The 22,229-nt window shown below is 46.3% G+C and overlaps 5 protein-coding genes across 5 annotated transcripts; 2 read left to right on the top strand and 3 right to left on the bottom strand.

Moving 5' to 3' along the window:
- Nucleotides 1-147: 147 nt before the first annotated feature.
- MYCFIDRAFT_57294 (uncharacterized protein) lies at nucleotides 148-2,178 on the bottom strand. Its single transcript, XM_007927684.1, has 2 exons — nucleotides 1,365-2,178; nucleotides 148-1,310 (listed from the first exon to the last, which is right to left on the bottom strand). Exons 1-2 carry the CDS (start codon nucleotides 2,129-2,131, stop codon nucleotides 485-487), a joined length of 1,593 nt encoding a protein of 530 aa, XP_007925875.1. The 5' UTR covers nucleotides 2,132-2,178; the 3' UTR covers nucleotides 148-484.
- Nucleotides 2,179-4,805: 2,627 nt separating this feature from the next.
- MYCFIDRAFT_57298 (uncharacterized protein) lies at nucleotides 4,806-7,074 on the bottom strand. Its single transcript, XM_007927685.1, has 6 exons — nucleotides 6,779-7,074; nucleotides 6,368-6,724; nucleotides 6,242-6,320; nucleotides 5,811-6,186; nucleotides 5,251-5,761; nucleotides 4,806-5,191 (listed from the first exon to the last, which is right to left on the bottom strand). The coding sequence occupies exons 1-6, from the start codon at nucleotides 7,066-7,068 to the stop codon at nucleotides 4,942-4,944; spliced, it is 1,863 nt and encodes a 620-aa protein (XP_007925876.1). The 5' UTR covers nucleotides 7,069-7,074; the 3' UTR covers nucleotides 4,806-4,941.
- Nucleotides 7,075-11,178: 4,104 nt separating this feature from the next.
- Nucleotides 11,179-11,815, bottom strand: MYCFIDRAFT_174109 (uncharacterized protein; the record flags this gene model as incomplete). Its single annotated transcript, XM_007927854.1, has 5 exons — nucleotides 11,179-11,199; nucleotides 11,270-11,365; nucleotides 11,406-11,602; nucleotides 11,635-11,714; nucleotides 11,760-11,815. 5 exons carry the CDS (start codon nucleotides 11,813-11,815, stop codon nucleotides 11,179-11,181), a joined length of 450 nt encoding a protein of 149 aa, XP_007926045.1.
- A 2,395-nt stretch (nucleotides 11,816-14,210) lies between these two features.
- On the top strand, nucleotides 14,211-15,235 carry MYCFIDRAFT_211078 (uncharacterized protein). Its single transcript, XM_007927855.1, has one exon. The coding sequence runs from the start codon at nucleotides 14,307-14,309 to the stop codon at nucleotides 15,060-15,062; it is 756 nt and encodes a 251-aa protein (XP_007926046.1). The 5' UTR covers nucleotides 14,211-14,306; the 3' UTR covers nucleotides 15,063-15,235.
- Nucleotides 15,236-16,239: 1,004 nt separating this feature from the next.
- MYCFIDRAFT_87167 (carbohydrate-binding module family 14 protein) lies at nucleotides 16,240-16,826 on the top strand. The gene is made up of 2 exons (XM_007927856.1): nucleotides 16,240-16,652; nucleotides 16,715-16,826. Exons 1-2 carry the CDS (start codon nucleotides 16,291-16,293, stop codon nucleotides 16,716-16,718), a joined length of 366 nt encoding a protein of 121 aa, XP_007926047.1. The 5' UTR covers nucleotides 16,240-16,290; the 3' UTR covers nucleotides 16,719-16,826.
- Nucleotides 16,827-22,229: the final 5,403 nt, after the last annotated feature.

Below are 22,229 nucleotides of genomic sequence, written 5' to 3' on the forward strand. Positions count from 1 at the left end.
ATGAAACGTACACTGGTGAATCTCCGCCGCTATGATGAATCGCTGTAATGCGCTGGGGCACTATAGGTGCGAATGTTTGTTTGATTAAGGTCGTGCGGTGGAAATGAATGGAAGAACAGTAGTGTTTTCAAAGCGAGGTTAAGTACGAAGCAAACGAAAGCGGACCTCAACGCCCGTGCTCTGTATGTATGACCGCTCGAAGTGAAGAGGCTGCGGAACCTGTGAATGGTTGCGCAAGCATGCGAGGTTGTTGGCTACTCATTGGAGACATTGAGTTGGCTCGACAATACCACCGAGCGAGAGGGTTCGCGATTGTTCCTCGTCTCGTGCGCGAAAATCTTGTGGTCTTGTATCGAGAATCGGACAGGCGACTGCGTTCTTACTTTTCATTTAACACTCATGACGTCTCGCAATGTAGCTATAGTTTCTACAGGGTATTACTCTGACATGTGCGCACAAACAACAGCCGGCGCTCCAGCTCAGCTCAATCATAGTCGAAGCGCACGGCCGGATTGTTTTTGATGAATCCAAGATCCACCTTGTGACCGAGCAGCTCGCGAATGTTCGACACGCCATATTTGATCATGGTCGGCCGCTCCAAAGACAGGCCGAACCCGTACACTCGCAGATCTTCTGGCAGACCCATCGGCAGCAACATTTCCGGTCTGAACATACCAGAGTTCCCGATCTCGACCCACTTGTTGAGACCAGTGTGGAAACCGAAGACTTCCATAGATGGCTCGGTGTAGGGGTTGTAGGCAGGCTTGAAGCGAAGATCAAGTATGCCAAGCTTGTTGAAGAAGTTGCCCAGAAACTTCTGGAGACCGCCAAGTGTAAGTCCGTAATCTGCAATCACACCTTCGACTTGATGGAACTCGGCAAGATGGGTCGCATCGACTGTTTCGTTTCGGAAGACGCGATCTATGGAGAAGTAGCGCGCAGGTCGAGGATCGGCAGCCAGACGGTGAAGGCAGTATGTAGAGACAGCTGTAGTGTGCGTTCGAAGCACGAGCCTCTTCGTCTCCTTATCTGCATATGGATACCGGTAACCTACAGAGCCAAATTTGCCGTCTTGATGGACAGCCTTAATGTCTTCGTAGTACTGCTTGTAGTCGAGGGGCTTGGCTTTGGAAGAAGTGGCGCCGGCGTCCTTCTCCATCTTTTCTAGTGCTTCATCGGCGGCTGAATCGGGACCAGGAAGGCCAGACTCGGGGGGGTCTGAGACATAGAAGGTGTCTTGTAGGTCGCGGGCAGGGTGTTGCTGGGGCACGAAGAGGGCGTCGAAATTCCAGAAGCCAGTGTCGACAAAGCTAGGAGTATGTTAGCAGTGTGTCAAGAGGTTGGTGTTCTTCAATAACACCTACCGTCCCGTCGGCATCTCAGTGAAGCCCTGGTAAAAGAAAATCTTCCTAAACTCCTCCCGCACCTTATTCAGCGGATGAAGCGCACCTGCATGCTGCTCTGCGCCAAGAGTGTTGAAGTTGTATGGCTTCCAATTTGCAGTTTTCCAGCTGCCATCCTGGATCATTTCCATCGTCAGATCTGTCACTTCTACCGGAATCTCCTTCGCCCATTTCGGTCCTTTCGACACTTCGTAGGCAATGACTTTGTGAGTAGTGACCAGCTTTCGCTTCTGGAAGTCCTTCAATTGCTTCGGGTCCGGCATGGTCTTAGTCTGGACAACATACTGAAGAGTCTCTGCTGTGCCATCCCGTACTTCATCTTTCAGCGAAATGAGAGCATCGCCATCCTTTTTAATCCAGCCCTGCTTGAAAGCATTTCCTTGTCCCACTTTCGCGCTTGGGGTCGCCAGTGCAGGATCTTTCAGCCCTAGCCGCCCTGCATTCTTCACTGCCTGCCACACTTTGAACTCGTGGCTACCCTCGTCCACGATCTGCTGCCCCTCTCGTGTGACAACGACCTGCTCTGTTTCGTGCGTCTTGTACTCAATCATGGCCCTGCTGCCTAATCGATCCAGCGCAGCCTTGATTTCTGCTTGCGGGATTTGCGCATACGCTTTATCGGTGCGGAAAGGATCGTGTGTGTCGACATATTCGAGGATGTCGAGCGTGAGGTCCTGGCTGGTGCCATTTGCCTGGCCAATTGGTACAGGCCCGCGTTGGCCAGGCATTCTGCGCGATTCGTGGAGAGATGGGCGCGCTGACTGTCTGATCCTCTCTCCCGCGGGTTTTGGAGCAATTCGTCCAGAAGGAAGAACAACAATTGCTGTGAAACAATGTGTCACGAATGCTATGACTGCAAGAAAGTCAGAGCGTCTTCCGAATTATTTAAGCTCAGGGATCTGGGAACGGGCCGTCGTGCATTAGCGAAGATTGGCTACATCTTTACTTCACTTCGGAGTGGAAGTGGAGTGGGTATCTTGATCAGACAAGAATACAGCGAACAGCAACTTGTGATTCAGCGGTCCGCGCCCAGTCACTTGCACTCCGAGGCACAGAGGCGCTGCACACCAACAACCATCTACACTCTACTTCTTCAGCATCATCCACTGCCCTCTTCAGTTCCGCTCTCGACCTCTCAGTCCCCGAATGCATCGCCCATCGAGCTGCTCTTGATTACAAGGTTGGCATCCGGGAGATTGAGGCTCACAAAGTAGTCGTCCACTATCTTGACCAGCGGTCACTGCCATCACGTGCAGCTAAGCGCCTGGATGGAGGTAACTCGCTGTCGTGGTTCTGGCTTTGTTCACCCAGCCGGGGACTCAGCCATCACTCCCGGCTAGCAACCTCGCAAGCAGAAGTGAAGGCCTTCATACTACCCATCCTAGCTGAAGCGATATAGGATCTGGAGCCGAGCTTTGTAGTCTCAAGAGAGTGGACGGCTGCTAGATGAAGGACACCTGCTAGATGAAGGACGCCTGCTAGATAAAGGACGCCTACTGGATGAAGGACGCCTGCTAGATAAAGGACGCCTGCTGGATGAAGGACGCCTACTGGATAAAGGACGCCTGCTAGATAAAGGACACCCTAAACCTACGGCCGACGCGAAAGCTAACTGAAGCCGAACGACGCTGAAGCTTAACGGCGTTGAAGCTGAAGACGCTGAAGCGACATGCCGGTCGTCTACGACATCGTGGGCGACCTTGGTCTTCTGTCTTGCGAAATCCTGACGTGCGGCGGTGACTCTTGGATCTGGATGGGCCTCTCGAGTGAGATGGGCGTCCTTCAGCCACTACAGGATCAAGGCGTATGGCTAGGAGAGCGTTTGGGTTCTGTCCCCGTCTGGAGATCTAATCAGCAATGGAAGATGAGCAAAAAGAGAAAGTCTCTGCGAGACAGACCTCCGCAAGACAAAGCCTGGTGTACGAGATCGAAGTAGTCGGCGGACCTCTCAAGGCTGAGCGACTTGGTAGTAGACTCGTCCATCCACAGTACCCAGATATTCGTATGGATCTTGCCATGGAACGTCTTGCTCATCTCTTGCGCCACATCTACCCACTTTTCGATGGCTTGCTCTTGGGTGACAGTGTTATTAGGCATCTTGACGATTTCGGTGAGGTGGATGGAGGTCTTGTCGAAGAGTTCTTGATGGTGGACGCCTGCTGGATGAAGACGCTTGCTGGGAGGGGGCGGGGGCTGGTGTCGTTGTCGTTGTTGTGCTGTCAATGAGGAGCGAGAAGAGGGAATATGAACCCGCTGATACAAGGTTAACGCTAGTGCCGACGCTAGTGCTGCGCGACATTGGCAACACCATGTGGGAAGGAAGGAGCATTCAAAGAACCACGACGAAAGAAGGCGCGATGCTGCAGTAGCTCGGGCATAACTCCAAAAAATGCTGCCGGCGATGCCATTGTCAAGGCATTGAGAGGTTGTGCGTCCAGCCTCTCCTTCGGAGCTTTATTCAACTCACCCCGCTCAATTTGAAGCGTATATGTGGAAAGCAACGATGCAGAGTCGAAAATCCCAAAGAGCATCTCAAAAGCCATGTCCACGTTCGAGCCGAAGATCGAAAAGATCTTCCGCTTCACAAGAGATAACAGCATCTTGGCGTCTTCCGCATCCGTTCTGTGGCCGCCGCCCTCCAATATCAAGCCGATCCAACGACATATCCAAGGAGACCCTGAACGAGTTCTTCTCGCAGCGAAATACGGCCGACTGTGTCGAGACGAAAAGAGGCCTTCATTGAGCTCCATGTCATCCCGCTTGCAATGAAGATACTCTAGGAGTCTTTTCCAGGAGTCCAAGTCAAACACTGGACGATGGGCCGCCGGCCGACTTCTCTACCAAAGGCCTTCCTTCTCGTAATCGACTTTAGACACGGAGTCTCTCTCACCCGAACGCCTTTCCAAATTCAAGACCGCCGGCCGACAACTCTGCATACAGGTCGGCATTCGAAAAGCTATCGGAGGATCAGTAGGCAGCAAATGAGCTAATTAGCCATTTGTGTTTACAGCGTCGTTGCGTCACGCCGTTTCATGCGACTGTAGAGACTCGAATTTTTCTCAGATGACCTGCAATCGAGGGAGCATCGAGCATCGGCCACAAGAATGTCGGACGTACACGAGTGGAAAAAAAGGTTACGGGGAGGAAAACGTCTTGTAGCCACCAACGTCTAGAAAAAAAATTTTAAAGTACCAAGAAGAAGAAGAAGAAGAAAAAAAACAATGGAGATTTTCTAAACACAAAAAGTCTCCATGGCGGCTTTGGGAATTTTTAGTGGCGATGTGGGCAGGAGACCGAATGGCGATATCGTGCGACGCAGTTTTCGAAGGGGAGTGCTGTCGAATAGCAGAGCAGAGCAGAGCATGCAGCTGAAAGAAAATCGAAATCGGAGTGTCCTGAGGACTCGATATACTGATCGAATTAGAAAGCGAGCGAGGGTATCATATTAAAAATCCACATCAAGCATCAATCAGCATGCATCAGTCTCCGAGGTCCTTCTGCAAAAAAAACCAAATCATGATGATCCCTGGCACTTTCTTCACGCACTCGCCTTCACCTCTTCCTGATACGTCTGCACCTTCTCGCCATCCTTGTTGTACGGATCCACGACCGCCGTATCATCGAAATGATAAAGTCTAGGTTCGACGCGATCTTTCTTGTGCAGGATCCAGCGATTAAAGAACCAAGGGAGCTGCTCTTTGACTTGAAAGTTCATGTGTCTTGTCGTAGGCACGCCAAATACGTAGTCGAGTTCTTCGAGAGAGCGTTGCTTCGTCTCTGGTAGCCATCTGCGAGAATTTATGTCAGAAATTGGGTGGGTTAATGTGGAATAAGGTTGTGTACTGACAAGAAGATCATGACGAAAGCCACGACGTTGAGACCAGCATAGAACCCAAAAGTTCCCGTGGTCGTGAATGCCCTTAACATTCGTGGCAAAGAAAGTGTAAGCACAGACGCCCAGAAGTTGTTGGTCGCGACTGCCCAAGACATGCCGACTTCGCGATGGCTCAATGGAAAGACTTCTGCCGAGTAGGTGAAAGGGACTGGTCCTTCACCTGGACTGTAGAATGCCGCGAAGATGTAAATGAAAAGACCAGTAGTCGCCAAGCGGGCTGTGCGGTGGGTGTCGGCATTGATCAAGAAACACAGTCCAGCTGTCAGCAGGGACCAGGCCATGTTTGGAAAGGTGAATAGTAAGAGTGATCGTCTTCCAAAGGTATCAATCGTCCAGACAGCGGGCCACGCAAAGGCGAAGTTGACCAGACCGAAGCCCCATGAGAAGAGAAGAGATGATGTGGTGCCGAAGCCAGCGTTGGAGAAGATGGTCGAAGAGTAGAATGCGATGATGTTGATGCCGCCTGCTTGCAATCAGCTTCAGCCTTCTCCATAAAGTGCTCTACGACTTACACATTTGCTGCGCAATCATAACAATACCAGACGCCTGAGTCGCTCGACGAATTCGGGGCACAGTGAAGAGCTCGATGAAGCGAGTGAAGAAGTTGTCGGTCTTGGCAACGCCGGATTGTGCAACGAGATCTTTCTCGTAATCGAGCTGAGCCGAAATGTAGTATACGTCTCGCGCAGCCTGAAGCTCAGTGTTTCGAAGGCGTTTAAGCGAACCATAAGCCTTTTTTGCCTTGCCTTTCTTCAAATACCATCTTGGCGATTCGGGACAGAACCAAATTCCAAGGACAAGTGGGACTGCCGGGATGAAAGCAGAGCCCAGCTGGAGGCGCCAGGCAATGTCGCCGACCTGGTAGACTGCGAGGTTTGCCGAGACACCCTAGGTACAAGAGTCAGTGATCGCTACCCATTTGGGCGAGTGGTACGCAACACACCAAGAAGATTCCGAAAGCCGTCCAGAGTTGCCAGGACATGACCAAACCGCCACGAATGTTTGTTGGAGAATTCTCGGCACTGGCTGAAGTCAGCGGTGAAAAGCTCCATATCAATGTTGCACGTACCTGTAGACAGGCACAGTGACCTCTTTCAAGCCCATCCCCACACCAAGCAGGATACGGCAGGCGACCAACTGACCCCACGTCTGGACACAACCTGAGCCGATCGGGGCGAGCAGTGAGAAGATGGCAGCAATGAAGATCGTGCCTCTACGCCCGATCCAGTCATTGATGGGGTCGGAGATCCAAGCAGTGAACAAGCAAATGGCGATGTATGGGCATGAGTTCACAAAGCCCACAAGCCAGGTTCGATCGATGCAAAGTTGATCTTCACTACTTGCGCCACAGAACGGCGGCGAATCTGGGATTCCCAAGTCTTGCGGCCATGACAGATTGGCACCGTTGCTGCCTTCCTGGTCCCAACTGGTCAATTGGTTAGCACACGTCCTTTCGCTCTATGGAAGCGGCAATATGCACCCTTGAATAGCTGCGGCAATCGAGTTGAGCGTGATTGTCATGTATAGTGCCCATGGATGCTTCCATCGGCGAGTTTCTTCCTCGCGCAGGGCAAGTCGATCAGCATCGTCAAGCTCGGGGATGTTCTCGAAATCTTTCGGACTTTGCGCGACCAAAGCACCTTTGCGAAGGAGAGGAACGATGTCCATGAGGTCGTTCTTGTGCGCAAAAGCTTCGACATCTTGCATGAGCTGGTCCTTTGGTATTCCTACCAGGGGATTTTTGATCTCGCCAGTCACATTCTCCTTCATCGCAATTACGCTGGCCCTGCGAATCGCATCCACATCCCGATGATGTTTGTCATCGGAGTTGAAGCCATTTTGCTGTCCATTGGATATTTTGTCTGGCTCATTATTCGATATGGCGCTTGGTCTGCTTCAGTCAGCCATAGGCAGCTCCAAACGGTCTTCACATGCCGGGCACCCACTCCCTGTCCGCCATCGCGGCTGCCTGTGCAGAGTGTCCTGGCACCGGACACTGGTCAGACGAACTGGCCAAGTCAACAACGAGTGAAAGGAAAACTGCACCAACAGGGACAGCTCAGCTCTTTAAGCGGGCGCGCAGCATTCGATCTGCGAGCCTCACAGCCTGGCTCCTGTACGGGCATGACTATTCGTAGATCGCATCCTACTATTCGTAGATCGCCGGACCTAGAGCCGGCTCCGGTCTCGGTGAGACCATATTATTAGTAATCCACACTGTAGAATATCGCAATGAAGACCTTTGACGCTCTTATTAGCTACTAAGTAGAATTATAACGTAGGAAAGAGGAATTAGGTAAATAATAGACATAGAATTAGATAATATAGCTAATCCTAACTGCCCTAGGCATACTGCCTGCCTAGCAAATAGGGTTCTACGACCCTCGCATTAACGTATAGCTCCTACTATACAATCTCGGTATAGTCTAGCATTACTACTAGCGCTATAGGTACTAGCGGAGTTCTCGGAGGGGGCGGAGGTCCTTCCTAAGTAGGTAAATAAGTAGATATAGGGTTTCTATCGCATTGCCTATACTTGTAACAGCTAGAATAGTAGTCTACGTTATCCTTAACGCACTTACACCTCCTATAGGCCGTTTTGTATATATAACCCTTACGTAAACGTTCTCGTAGTAGTGCTAGCGGTAGAATAGGCCTTCTAGGCTTAGCCTATCTTATCGCTTCTTGCTAGTTAATAGCTTCTTTAGCGGCTTGTTTAATAAGCTTAGGTCTAGTAGCCTTACGCTAAGTCGTACGCGCAAGCCGCTTATTAATCCGCTTAAGTAGCTCTAAGGTACGGTAAGTCGTTGTCTTATTGCTATTATAATTACTTCTTAGCACCCGCTAGTGCTTGTTAAATATAACAACCTATAGAATGCTAGCTAGTAACTCGATAAGAGGCAATAAGCGGTATAGATAGTTAATACCGAAGACCCTACGGAAGTAGAGGGTATAGTCGATAGGAATATAATCCTCGCTCTTCCGCTTCTTAATCTCGGCCTTAGTAAGGGCCCTTCGCTCTACTACCTTCCGTAGAGCGAAGGTGCTAATATAGCTAATAACGTTAGCGTAGAAGGGGTCGTTAAGGAATACCGTTACGGGTATAGCTATCTCTTATCTAATCTTCTCGTAGTACCTATCTACCTAATACTAGAAATATAGTATTATACGGTTAATAAAGCTATAGACGTCGTTTCTATAGGTAGTTAACTATGCCTTAATACTAGTATAGTAACCTTCTATAGGGGAGGTTATAGTATTACTAAAGTGCCGAGTTCTATCGACCTAGTATTTAACGCACTTGTCCTTATAAGGCTACTAGGTTCTAGACACGTATTAAACGAGAGCTTGCTACCCTTTATCGTATAAATAGTCGCGCTCTAGTTTATCTATAACCTTGCCGTCCGTTAGTGCCTTATAGTAGTATAGAAAGGACTCGTAGGTACGCGAATTAATAGCCTTATCGAATAGGTCTACGAAGTCTTATATAGCAACGCTTAACGGTCGTCTTCGAGTAACTAGATTAGGCTTACTAGAGCTAAGGTAAGACCTAGCATTAGCCTTAACTGCACGTTTAATATACTAGCGGCATAGTTAAGTCGGCATTGCTAGCTACTTCTTTAATAATGCCTTTATAAGAGCCTAGTCCTTGTCGTAAATAAGAAGCCTTAGTTCCTTATAGCCGTAGTCGTTAAGCATAGATTGCAGGCACTTAACGGCTATCTTATACTAATCTGTATCTTGTCTAGGTATAAATATAAAGGCTAAAGGGAAGGTCTAGTTGAACTAATTAAGTATAGCGATTACAAGTAGTAGTATACTATACTCGTTAGTCTTGTAGGTATAGTCTATAATAATAATATCCGGACAGTCCTTATAGACCTGAATTATAGTAGGGTATGCAAAGAATAGCTACTTAAGGCGCTGTTTACTAAAAGGGCCCGTTATAAGATCCTTCCGTACGAAGTAGGATTAACCGAGGAGGTCTTTAATCGTCTTATCTACTACGCTTTTACCTTCAAGTCGCAGTTTCTTAGCCTTTTGCTAGGCATTTGAGATGTTACGAGAAGTCGCTAGAACGACGAGCGACCTCGTACCTCTAGTTGCATTTCCGGTGCCCTAGAAACGGGCCTTAATAGTCGCCTTAATCTATCGATTAGAGATACTAGTAGACCGCAGTTGTAATATCGCCTCTATAATCTTAGTAGTACGCGCTCTACGGCGAAGAGTCGATAGTACTATTAGCCTAACCGCTAGATAGTTATAGTTGCTTCTATTATATATAATAGTCTAGTTATAGGAGTCCGGGTTGTCTCGTTCCTCGGCTGCAATCGTAACGGACTAAGGGCAATCGTATAGGTTTAAGTAACTTTCTCGTATCTTTGCTAATAGATTAAGAAGGCGTCGCTCTTCTCGTTTCTTCTATAGGTACTTCCGCTATATAGATATCGAGTATCTAGAATAGCGACGTTAGTATAAATACCGTATATTATTAAGCGTCTTATAACCGGTCCGCTTCGTAGAAAAGCCCTTCTTAACCTCGAAGGTTGTTATATATTCTTTAGCGCCTTCTATATTGTTAAATACCTAGTTTTCGGGGTTCTCGATAAGGGTAAATAAACCTGCTTAATACTCGTCCGGCTCGGACTCGCTCTAGTCGCTATAATAGTCGTTATTGCTAAATTCGTAGCCTCGAGAAGGAGGGCGTTGTTCTTACTATTCTTACTAACTAACCCTGCTAGTAGCACCTTCGCCGTTATTACTACTACTACTACTATAACTAACTTCTTTACTATTATTACTACTTAGCGGCACTAACGGCGGCGGTAACCTCTTACTATAGATAGCGCGTAGTATAAAACGGATAGCAGTATAGCCTACTATATACTACGCTAGCAAATCGTCGAGGAACGGTAGTATTAGGTTTAGTATCTTAAACGTATTATCTAGCTTACTAGACAACTAGGTATCGAGACTATCGTATCTAGCCTTATATTCGTACCTAATATAGCGCTAGCACCAATTCTGCTCGCTATAAGCTATATCTTCCTAGAAATCTAGAAGAAACTGCTTTAAATACTAGCGATCTACGCTATTCTAGTATTAGTAGCCTACCCTATCCTCCGGTCTATATACGAGCTCTACCTATAATTTAAGGCCTCCGAGGTTATCTAGATTCGGCTCTCGTACCTACCGCGGCCGCTTACTACGTATCTCTTAAAGCTAGCGCTTTCTTAGATTATAATACTCGGATTAGATAGGAGATAGCGGCAACTCGGCCTCTAGCTATGCCTATAACTAAGTAGAAGGGCTTAATATAGTAGATAGCGGCGGAATAGCTAGATAGTAAGGTAGATAGCGGTAGAATAGCGACGGTAAGGTAGATAGTAGTAGAATAGCGACGGCGAGGTAGATAGCGGTAGAATAGCGACGGTAAGGTAGTTTCCCTAGTTTAGAGGAGATAACTAACAAATTTGCCTTAGGCCTCCTCCGTTATCGGGAACCGATCTACGAATAGTAGGATGCGATCTACGAATAGTTATGCCCCTCCTATACAAGCGCTAAAATACGAAGCTGTCCTAGATATAGGATAGTGTTATAAGCTCGGAAGAAGGCCGTAGAAGCAAGGACAAGCATTAGCCCGACATATGTATCGGTTATGTATATAAGGAGGACAGACCGGATCCACTCTCCCCTTATTAGTGTGTTAGTCATCCTAAGTAAAGCTGAATTTCTCTAAGTCCTTCGAGTTGGATTTTTAAGACAACGCGATACATAGATATAGCGATTTTAGTAAAGAAATAGAGGCAACAGAATGCCCTCTTTCGGACTAGAATATCTACTCTATAATAAAGGGCGTAGGTAGATGAAGAAATGCCCTCAGAATTCAAGATGTCCCCACTAGAGTTTGTTAGGGATCAAATGTACGCAGGCGTACCCGGATAAGTTCTGTCCTCCTTATATGCAAAACCCATGCATCCTCTGACGCCTCCGGGGCGGGGAAAGCTTGTGCTTTGGCAAAAGCTTCCTTCATGTCTGCCTGAGAAGGCATCTTGCCGTCGAAGCGCTGCGCCTTGCATTCAGCTCCTACCTGACAACTCGCGTACAAGCTGTGAGGATGCCTCAGCGCTCTCGTCGTGGCATAGTTTTGGTGTTACCCTGTAGCACGCGACCCTCTGGCCTGACCGAGCCCTGACCTTGCAATCGGCGAGCAGGCACGCCGCACGCAAGCACGCAGGTCTCCCGGTCTTCACGTGCTTGTCCTTGGGAGACACATGGCGTGCTGATGTAGACGAGAAAGGGACTCTGTTATCATCAGGACATAAAGTACTGTACAAGCAGATCGGTCTCTCGCGTTCAGACCGAAGATAGAGTTCGGCCATGTGAGGTTCTCGATTGCTCTCAAGCTGACAAGACTACAAATTGCATCGCATCCTTCGCCGGATCTAGACAAGGCCCACCGATGAATAATGAGCAACGTCGAAGGGCACCCTATCCTGGGCAGCGGAGCGGGCATGACGAGTATAGAGATGGTGACAAGTATTTCCATGAGGCTCATGAAGAGGCTTTCCATTCGTGGTAGAGAAGGAGATATTGCAGTTTGTTGGGGTCGACAATTGGCGATACTAAGGGCCAAAGCACCACCTTTTCCCGAGCCTCCAGTAGTCAATCGATGCAGGTTTCGTAAGGTATCGTCGTGTTGTCTCGTTCGGCTGTCCATTTGCCATATCGGAGATCATATTGCAGAGTCTGAGCAGAGGAGGAAAAGTCGGGGGTTTTGTTGAGCACGGCAAACTCGGCTCCGGTGACGAAAGCCGAAACAAACACCCACCTTGCTCCCGAGTCCTCTTCTCTTCCCTTGCCATCAACGACAACGACTACTCTCGCATTCTCCAACCACCTCGCACCACGTCCGATATTGCACGTCACTGCTGAGATGGCCGAAATCGAAGCTTCAAGCGCACAATCTAGCCGTCGGCCGTGATCGTTTGAAAAGGGGACGCGAAAAGACCCGCGCAGCACGACTGACAACGAAAGAGCATTGTTGCGAGGTATTGTCCGTGGTAGAGCACAATGCCAAGCGTAGGAGAAGAGCAGCATGCCTATCCAGCATATCAAATGTCAGGGAGAAGATGAACCCGGACACCGGACAAGCTGAAATTACGTAGCAGTCCTGAGCATCTCCCATGTTTTCACCAGACTCTGCATTCAGTGTGCTGCCCGCTGGAATAGCAGGTCAGTCAATTGCCATTGCAGTACCTTCCAGAATATACTACGCCCAAACCGTCGAGAAGCCTCTTGCTGGAGTTCGAGTGGGTATCAGAGATATATACGATGTGGCTGGCCTCAAGAACTCGAAGGGCAATCGTGCTTGGTATCATCTTTCCCCGCCGGCGACTGAGAATGCAAAAGTGGAACGATTGATTGATGCTGGTGCTATCATCGTCGGTAAGATGAAGACGTCTCAATTTGCAAATGTCGAGGAAGCTACAGCAGATTGGGTCGATTACCACAGGCCCTTCAACCCACGTGGAGATGGATATGAGGATCCTTCTTCCTCATCATCTGGTGCTAGTGCTGAGGCTGACTCATACCCATAGCTCGATCTACCGCTCGGTAGCAATACGAGCCCTCCTACTGCACCTGCTGGCTTCAGCATCCTCTCAGTATCCCCCATGTAGGGCGGCCCAGGTTTCGTGGTTCCGAATGGGATTCCACTACACGAGGAGTATCTCCCTAGAGCGGTGGACATCTTGGCAGGTTGAGGATGCGATGGGATCGTGCATGATCTAGTGAGCGCTGGCATTCTGGAGGCGAGTCTAGCGGGCTATAGTCGTGATTCTGGAGCGGAGATCGTGTTCAAGAGACGTCCATATCAGCATGTTTTAGCCTTTGCAATCATATGGTCGAATCAGTGTAGCAGCAAGCAGGAAGAAGTCGAGAACTACATCGACTCATTGACATACAGAGACAGCCCTCCTGCCGACATTTCTGGCAGCCCTGCAAGGCCAAGGACGTCAATGAAATGCCAGCTAATTTTAGCTTCTATTCTGCCCAGTATAGTCTTTTAGCTGCTAATCTTGCCGCGAGCAGGGGGTGAAGAATGTGAGCAAATTAATGCAGAGCGCTTCCTTCGCGCCTGCGACTTCGCTTTTCCCTACCGCTTTTCTACCACATCTCGAGTCCTTCCCCTTGGCCTTTTGACAGTATTCTCGTCAGCCTCGATGCCCTGGAGAGACATTCAACGGCATGACGAATTGGTCTTTACGCCTTTGCAAAAACAGAAGGACGCTCACTATGCGGAAAAAAGGCGGCGGCGCTCGAATTCGCGCCTGGATCCACCGTCGACTACTGCCTATCCACAACTAACTAACTACGTACAGTACTGCATCTCGGCGGCGGCAAACGATCGCGGCCCCATGAAAATATGCGGCAAAGCAAATGTGATCCATATGATATGCTAGGATCAAGAAAGATTGAGGGCTGCTTCACTTGGTATCTATTCTCAGCCTGTCGTTGATGAGCATTTCTCACTTAAGCCTGCATGTGTATGTGCCACCAACCACGCCAAAAACCGCATTCAGCAAGAGACAGTCGCCTTGGCCACAGACATCTGCACACGCAAGCATCCCAACAGCGGCACGTTTGCCATGTGCCGCGCTGTTTAGAGACCCAGTGTGGCTTGCGCGAACGGCACAGATCTGATTCATCCTCCTGCCGAGTCTGGGCGTTGGCGCATACAGTACGTCTATGCCAGGGAATCTAATTTTGCTATTCCCCAAATGTACCAATCCTTTACGGCACAGGAGCGTTGGAGTCCGATGCTATATGAAAGGTAGAGATGGCACAGCGAGCAAGTATATATGACCTGTCTTTCCATAACTTTGTCGTGGGATCCCAGCGTACATCATACCAACAGCTCACACGACCTTTTTATTTAAAACGATCTTGAGATCCAGACGCAGATCCACCTCGATCTATTGTCCGTCTCCAACTTTGCAGGAACAATGGTCTTCTTCTACTCCCTCCTAGCTCTGGCCTCAATATCGGCAATCACAAATGCCTACAGCATCCCATCCCCAAGCAACTGGCCTCGCGAAGGAGAGTATAAATCAACAGCGACCCTGCCTCTAAACGAGATCGCCAACATCGGCGAAAAGCCCATCCCAACACCCACCGCCTCACCAAAATACATCCTCCTCGGTCTCGGCTACCAAAACTACACCTGCGACGCATCAAAAACCTGGGTCCAAACCACTCCTTCCGCGGGAGCAGTAGCAGATCTCTACGACATCACTCACCTCCTTACAACCCAAACAAAAAACACCCTCTCCACCTCATCCCTCAAATCCTTCGAACGCTGCCTCGAAGCAACCCGCTGCACACCAAACCCCAGCAACAACTACTGCACTCAATGCCGCGAACTCTGCGCCGCAGAATTCAATCGCAAATCCGCTGGCCACCACTTCTTCGACCAAGTAAACGGGACCCAGACCCCGAATTTCGACATCAGCAACTTCGGCGACTTCCTCTCAGGCAAGAAACTCGGCTCTGCGGATGCGCCTGAAAACGCTTATGAGGGGTCGAATGGACTTGGGGCTGTGGATTGGTTGTATTTGGGGGATAATGGGAGTGGGAGGACGCATGGTGTCGGGTCTGTGTATCGTGTTGAAACGGCGGGGGGTGTTGCGCCTGAGGTGTGTGGTGGGGAGGGATTTCAGTTGCAGGTGCCTTATGCGGCGGAGTATTGGTTTTATGAGTGATACCGGCGGGGGGATGTGAGTCTGATGCATTTTGCAAGCGAGATACCCATACATACCTACAGCTTGATCGGGTTTGGCGAGGTTCTTTGATTGATGCATGCATAATACATATATCGACAGTACATACAAGAAGCAGTGAAGTGTTGATAGACAGGTGATCATTACTAGTCGAAATCAACAGTTGCAGCAACAAGACATCTCCATTCATTCCTTTATGATCGTGCATTCTAGCTCAGTTCATTTTCCTCATACTCATGAATGCAAGAAAGAATACATGCATTCCACCGCAGTGATTGATAGTCAGACAGTATACGTCAGCAAAGGATGACAAGCTGCAACCAGCTGACCGAAAGTGCCTGACATGCGCCATGTTGGTGTTTCAACCTAGCTGTGATCACAATCTGGGGCACAAAATGGAACAGGAACAGAAGCCTGACTTGAAGGCTTCTAAGTTCTCCCAGGAATCTTTATGCTGTTATGTAGATTGCTGTCTTAGTGACGCATTTTCTCTTTAACTAGTTGACGGCCATGTCATTCGTCGTAAATGAAAGACGATCAATGCGTGTGGCTAGATAGCAACTGTTGAGACCTCCATTCTTGTCGCCCGAACGAATACAACCAATAAATATATTTAGGAATCGAGGGAGATCATTTCGCGATACAAGATAAAAAATGATCGAACGCGTAGAAGATCTCTTATAAAGCCGTAGCCGTTTCCTATTCGTTAATAAGACTGACTCTCGGGATTTTACTGTTTGTATTGTACGGTAAGTAGTACGACGTGCCGGAGACGCAAGTAGGAGGAGGAAGTACTAATCGCAGCAAGGTCAATTGGAAGATCTAGAGCATTCTTATTATACGGTTCCGGAAAAGATCTTTCTATATCAAGATCTAACAACTCATTGTAAGTCGCGACGGGCGTATTATCGGTCTAGCCTTCACAGTTCTAATCAATTAGAATAGAACGGAGGCCGGACCTTCGCCTCAACACCATGTCTAAATAAATATCGTATTCGGCAACGCTAGGGGTTCCAAACATAGAAGCAGCAATCTTATGACACCCTGTTAGCCACGGGTAAAAGCTTTATTGATCAGAAGGTCTTTATAATTAAAGAAGAAGACGACCCCGTCCATTCCTCCTGCCCTTCTTTCGTAATAACTTGGTGCGACCGATCTCCTAGCCTTCGTGAGCCCGAAAACCCATCATCGATCAAGAGATATCGCCATCATGCTTTCAACTACGAGAATAACACTGCTCGCCACATTCGCCCTAGCCACGACTTCCTATGCTGGAACGATGCAGGTGCGAGACACTGCGCCAGCCTTCGTATGCCCGTCCGCAGATATCACGGCGACGAAATGCTTGGGACCGAAAGATTGCCTATACCCGAACCCGAAGACATGCAATGGATACATTCAATGCTCGCCAGCGGACGCTTCTTATACGACGGGAATCGTCCACGAGATGCCATGTCCCAGCGGCCTCCAGTGGAATGACAATCAGAAGTGGTGTGATTGGCCTGAGAACTCGACTTGTGGGAACACGGGCGGTACGATCTATCGATGCGACGAAACAGGATGCGACAACGTGTACGTGATTATTGCCATCGCTTTCTTCTTCATGTCGAGATTCATGCTGACCATGCGCGCAGGTAAATATCACGGATAGGCAGCTTCGAAAGTCGAGCAGATTCGCCCGAGAGCTGTAGAAGAAAATCAGCACATCTTCACCAGTCCAAATTCATCTTCAACAACAACCCCGAGCAAAAATCCCACCACTCTTCTCCCTCTCAATCTGAAACTTGCCGACCTGTGAAAATCCCAGCCTCTCATAGAACCTATAGTATCCGGGGTTGCGTCAGCCCACTTCACCCCTCGCCCGCGCTCGGGGATTTAAACTATACGTAAAATCGCACTTTCTTAGTAGGCTATACGTAAAACTCGACGACAGCAATGTTGCAGAGCATATATAATAGGAGACTAAACATAAGTAGAATAAGAGACAAGAAACAGTAGATTTCCGGTATATTAGCAACTAAATTACGACCGTAGGACCTCTCTTCTCGGCCTTATAGAGTGCGCGAATACTGACCTTCTTAGCCGATAGCCCGATTTAGCCTCTATTGCGCGGTACGCGCCTTAGAATAAGGTAGACGCGCCTACTAAGGATTATATAAGAAAACGGCGGTAGTAAGGTCTATAGCTACTATACACTCGGATAAGGCTATATATATAATATTTAGACTCGCGGTTCCTTACTATACCTACCTAGAGATCCGAATAGGACTAGAATATACGATTATATCGAGATTTACGTATAGCCTACTAAGAAAGTACGATTTTACGTATAGTTTAAATCCCCGCGACCGCGGGATAAAGTATAACTAACGAAACCCCGGATAACGTATATAAGGAGGACTTCGTAATGCTACCCTCTTCGTTAGCGTAGTAGGAAGGGCCGCTACTAGCTGTTTCCGGTAGACGCTAAACGATTAGTAGTTAGTTTAGCATTAATTAGAAAGCGGTAACCTCCGCGAACCTCGATAAGCAATACCTCCTATAGTCGCAAATGCGACTATACTATTCAATTTCATTAACCGGCTATATACTACTATAATAGCGATAAAATAAAGTCTAAATATGTATCCTAGAATGCCCTTTCCTTATCTAATAAAGAAGCGAAGCTCCGAAGGGCAATCGAGCGCTTCCGAGCCGGCGAATACGAGTCTAAAGTCGCCTACTATTAGGACTTCGAAATCCCCTATATAACCTTTAACGACCGAGTCCGTAGCCTCTATAATAGCTCCGTATAATATAGAGAGGGCTAGAAGCGACTAAATAGTATATAAAGAGCTACTCTAAAAGAGCTAATACTAAGAATAATCGGAATAGGGTTTCTACTAAGGTATAAGACTATTCGAGGGTAGGTAGAGCAGATACTTGCTATAGATCCGGATTATAACCCTCTTATAACACCTCCTATAGGCGTCTACTAGCCGGCTCGCTTCGTTAAATAAGACGACAACCTACGCCTTCGGTAGACTACTATAATAGACTACTACCGCCGTAGCGTTGCTAATAATCCGGAGGTACTAATTAAATACTTTAAGAAGCTAGCGGATACGATAAAAGAGTATAATATTATAGTAGAAGACATAGCCAATTTTAACGAAGCCGGATACCTTACTAGTTATTACGAGCGCAACTTCTAGGTCGTTATTTATACGCGTAAAGCTAGGTCTACCTTTATACGATAACCTAGCGGTTGTAAGTAGATAACAACTATTAAAGCTATTCGAGCCGATAGTTATTATATACCTCTATTCTTCGTATTCAAGGCGAGACAGGTTACTAAAGCGTTGTTACGGCAATTCTAGCGCTAATTCTAGTATATAGGTACTAGCTTCGCTATAACTAACAATAGCTAGTCTAATACTAAGATTGCCGCTTAATAGATATAGCATTATAATATCCGTTGCCCTCCGAGCAAAGAAGGCAAATAGCGATTGCTAATAATAGACGGTTACGACAGTTACAAGTCATTTAGTTTCCTATAGTATGCCTTAGCTAATCGTATACTATGCTTATACCTTCTAAGCTATTTAACCGCTTACTACTAACCTTTGGATTATAGCGTATTTAGACCTTGCAAACTAGCCTATTCGAGCTAGTTAATGCAGCGCTATGCCGATTATAGTCTAGCAACCGTTACTAAGACTAACTTCTTAGAAATTTACTCTAACCTATACAAAGAAGTCTTTATACCTAAGATTATAACGAAGGCCTTTAAAGGGATAGGTATAGTGCTAGTCGACGCAGAGCGAGTAATTAGCAAGCTTCTACGGTCCTTTCGGCCTATAATACCTCTACTACTACGGCGGCAAGAAGGGGTAGAATCGTTACTAATTAATATACTACCGGCAGCAAGAATACTAGTTACAGGTCTACTACTAACGCTACGAAGGCTACTACTGTAAGAACTCCGCTAGCAACCGGTTACACTAGTAAAGCGCCTCCTGTTTAGTAGCAATCCTTCTATACTAATAAGCTATAAACGACTAAAGACAACGGCTAAGAAGGTAGACTTCTAGAGCTTACAATCTACCTTTAACAACCTCGGGTATACTTACCTGCCTTATACCTGCGGCCTGCAACTAGCTATCTACAACAAACGAGTAGTTAACAAGTTTAAGAAGACAGTTAAGGCGGCTTAGGTACTCCTTAACTAATATTATATAATTGTCCGAGAGAATAAAGAGCTCCGGTATACCCTTAGATAGAAGATACGTAACAAAGAGCTTGAACACGTTATTAGCAAAGCTAAGGTCTATACAATAGACGTTATAGACTCTATATTAGCAGAGGCTACTTAGAAGTCTAAATACGAGAAGCTCCGACAATTAGTAAAGGAAGACCTTAGAGCCCTTTAGCTTATACGCAAGCGAAGGTTAACCCTTACCGCTTAATAGAATAGGACGGCTCGTAAGGAGCGTATTTACCTTATTACTAAGCTTACTTAGTTGCGGAAGGAGTATAAAGTAGCTTATAAGACCGAGAGCTAGCATATGCGAGATATCCGGTATCTTATAATAGGTAAGCGCTTACCTGCAAACGCGGCTTTAATATACGTTAGTAAAGCCCTTTAATATATATAGTAACTCGAGGCTCGAGTTGAGGCCTTTAAACAAGCCGAGAAGGTTACTAAGTACGCTAAAGATCTATAGCAGACTAAGTAGACTAAGCTTAAGATAGCTAAAGAGAAGATTGCTATACTTAAGCGGATAGCAAGTAAGGCGGACGTTACTAACAAGGCCGCTATCGACGCCCTCCTTACGCTTAACTATATAGTAGACCTAACGGACGAGGTTAAATAGGAGGCAAATAATGCTAACGATAAACTAGACGGTAAGGTTCTATTCTTAGTAGAAGATAATAGCGACGTCGAACTCCTCGATCCGCGGCAAGCTAATCTACGTTTAAATAGGGAGTAGTTATCTATATAGGATATATACGATAGAGGCTTCTTTAGGGATAATAAAGCCGCCTAAAGCCCTCTAAATCTAATAGAAAAGCCGTCGACTAATTAGAAGCCGAGAAACACCTATTAATTGTTGAAAGTATACTTAATCGACGTATCTCGGTCGATTAAGTATACTTAGAATAGCGGCTTCGGCCAAAGTCCGAATTTAGGGAAGCTAGCTTTCTAGTATATATATCTACTATCGTACTATTACCGTTCTGTAATACTTTATCTTTATATTATATATGCTTGTTGTATATATTAAGACCCTTTATTTACGCTATTTAGTATGTCTACATATAGTATAGATAGTGTATTCCTAGTGTCGAGGGCTAGTAGCTAGCCTAATTCTACCCTTTTATAGAAGCTCGGAGGTTGCCGAGCTTAGCTTAGCGGTACTTAGCTATTCGACTAGGCTTTATACTACCTATTTCTATATTACTACATTCTATTATAATATATTAGCAACGATTATAGAATTATAGAACCGGATGCTGCGATTATTTTAGTGCAAAAATTAGTATAATCGTATCGCTATAGGGCGTATATTAATTCGATAAAGTATCGATACAAAACGACGAGGTGCTTATAAATCCGCGCTAACGAAGGGGTAGCATTACGAAGTCCTCCTTGTATACGTTACTAACGACCCTATATTAGATCCCTTCCCTAACGAAGCTTCTACGAAACTTACCTTACTAACCTATCTCTATTCCTAATCTAATAATAAACCTACAAACTCTTCTTCCCTATCGCTCGTCCTCTACTAGCTATATCGCGCACTAGCGCTTCTCTATATCCTCTTCGTATCCTCTCCTTAACCCGAAAATTACTAACTAAAACTTTAAGATATAGCACCTCTTTATCTACTAACTTACCCCTTAGCTCCTATTATTTACACAAATATCGCGGTCGTAAACGTATAACTCTCGCTACGCCTACCTTGTTATAATCTGCTCTTTCTATAATCTAAGACTAGAATTTTAGCATCTTAAACTAATAAAGCTATAATACTACTCTCTAAAACCCTCTTATATAGAGAAAAGGGATTCTCGCTACTACTCCTATATAGTCTTATATATCGATTTAAAGACAAGATAAGTATAGTACTAATTAACGGTTATATAGGTATTCTTAGGTTAGCTCCTTAATTAGGTCTCCTCTATATCGAAGAATACTTCTTAATCCTCTTTACTCGCTTTATCGACTTCCGCTACTATCTAACTATAGTTATTATTCTATCTTCGAGCCTCTATTATTAACTCGACCTACGTACGTCTTTCCTTAGCTATTAGACGTTTATAATAGTAGTAGAAGCAGTTATTAGGGGTATTTACGTAGAGCCTTAACTTTATTTAAAATCTCGTTAAATATCTTAGGAGCTTTACTTAAAGCTTAGAGCTTACGAATCGTCTAACGTCGAGGATCTATATCCTTATTAGAGTTCGATATATAAAACCTTATATCTAATATAAGGCAGGGATTAAGTATATAAGCTTATAAAACTATATAAAATAGTATATAAGATTATAGGACTAAATAAATTTAGCTATCGAACCTAATTCTAGAGTATATAACTTTCTAATTATCTAAAGGTCTTCTAAAGCCTTATAGAGTAGTCTTAGGCCTAGAGAGCTAGTAGTTCTAGACCTAGATAAAGATAATAAGACTATTCTACTAAGATTTCTTAATCCCCTACTCGAGATATCTTCTAAAAGCCTTAGTCGTAATATAGTCTAAATAGGCTTCTATAGCTATAGTTCTACTAAGGTAGTAGGTAGGAGCCTTAAAAATTGCCTACTAGTCCCTCTTAGTAAGGCCTATATAATCTATCTATTAGAGTAGAGATCGATATAAGCTATATAGGTCGAGATAATCGTCTAATATACAAATTATAAGGCTATATAAAGCTTAAACCCCTGCCTTATATTAGGTTTTGTAAGACTTACGTATAGGTTTAGAACCCTAATCCTCGTAGATAACTAGAAATCTCGTAGATCTAGAGTATACCCCGATTAAGCGAGATAGCGGACGGGGGTAATCCCCGTAAACGGCAGCTAGCTTAAAAGCGTTAGACGTAAACTTTTTAAAGGTACGGATAATTCCTTTAGGCAGTACGCTAGCTTTGACCAGTTAGATCCCGTTTT

This window comes from Pseudocercospora fijiensis (genome assembly GCF_000340215.1).
Source record: "Pseudocercospora fijiensis CIRAD86 unplaced genomic scaffold MYCFIscaffold_4, whole genome shotgun sequence".
Lineage (NCBI taxonomy): Eukaryota > Fungi > Ascomycota > Dothideomycetes > Mycosphaerellales > Mycosphaerellaceae > Pseudocercospora > Pseudocercospora fijiensis.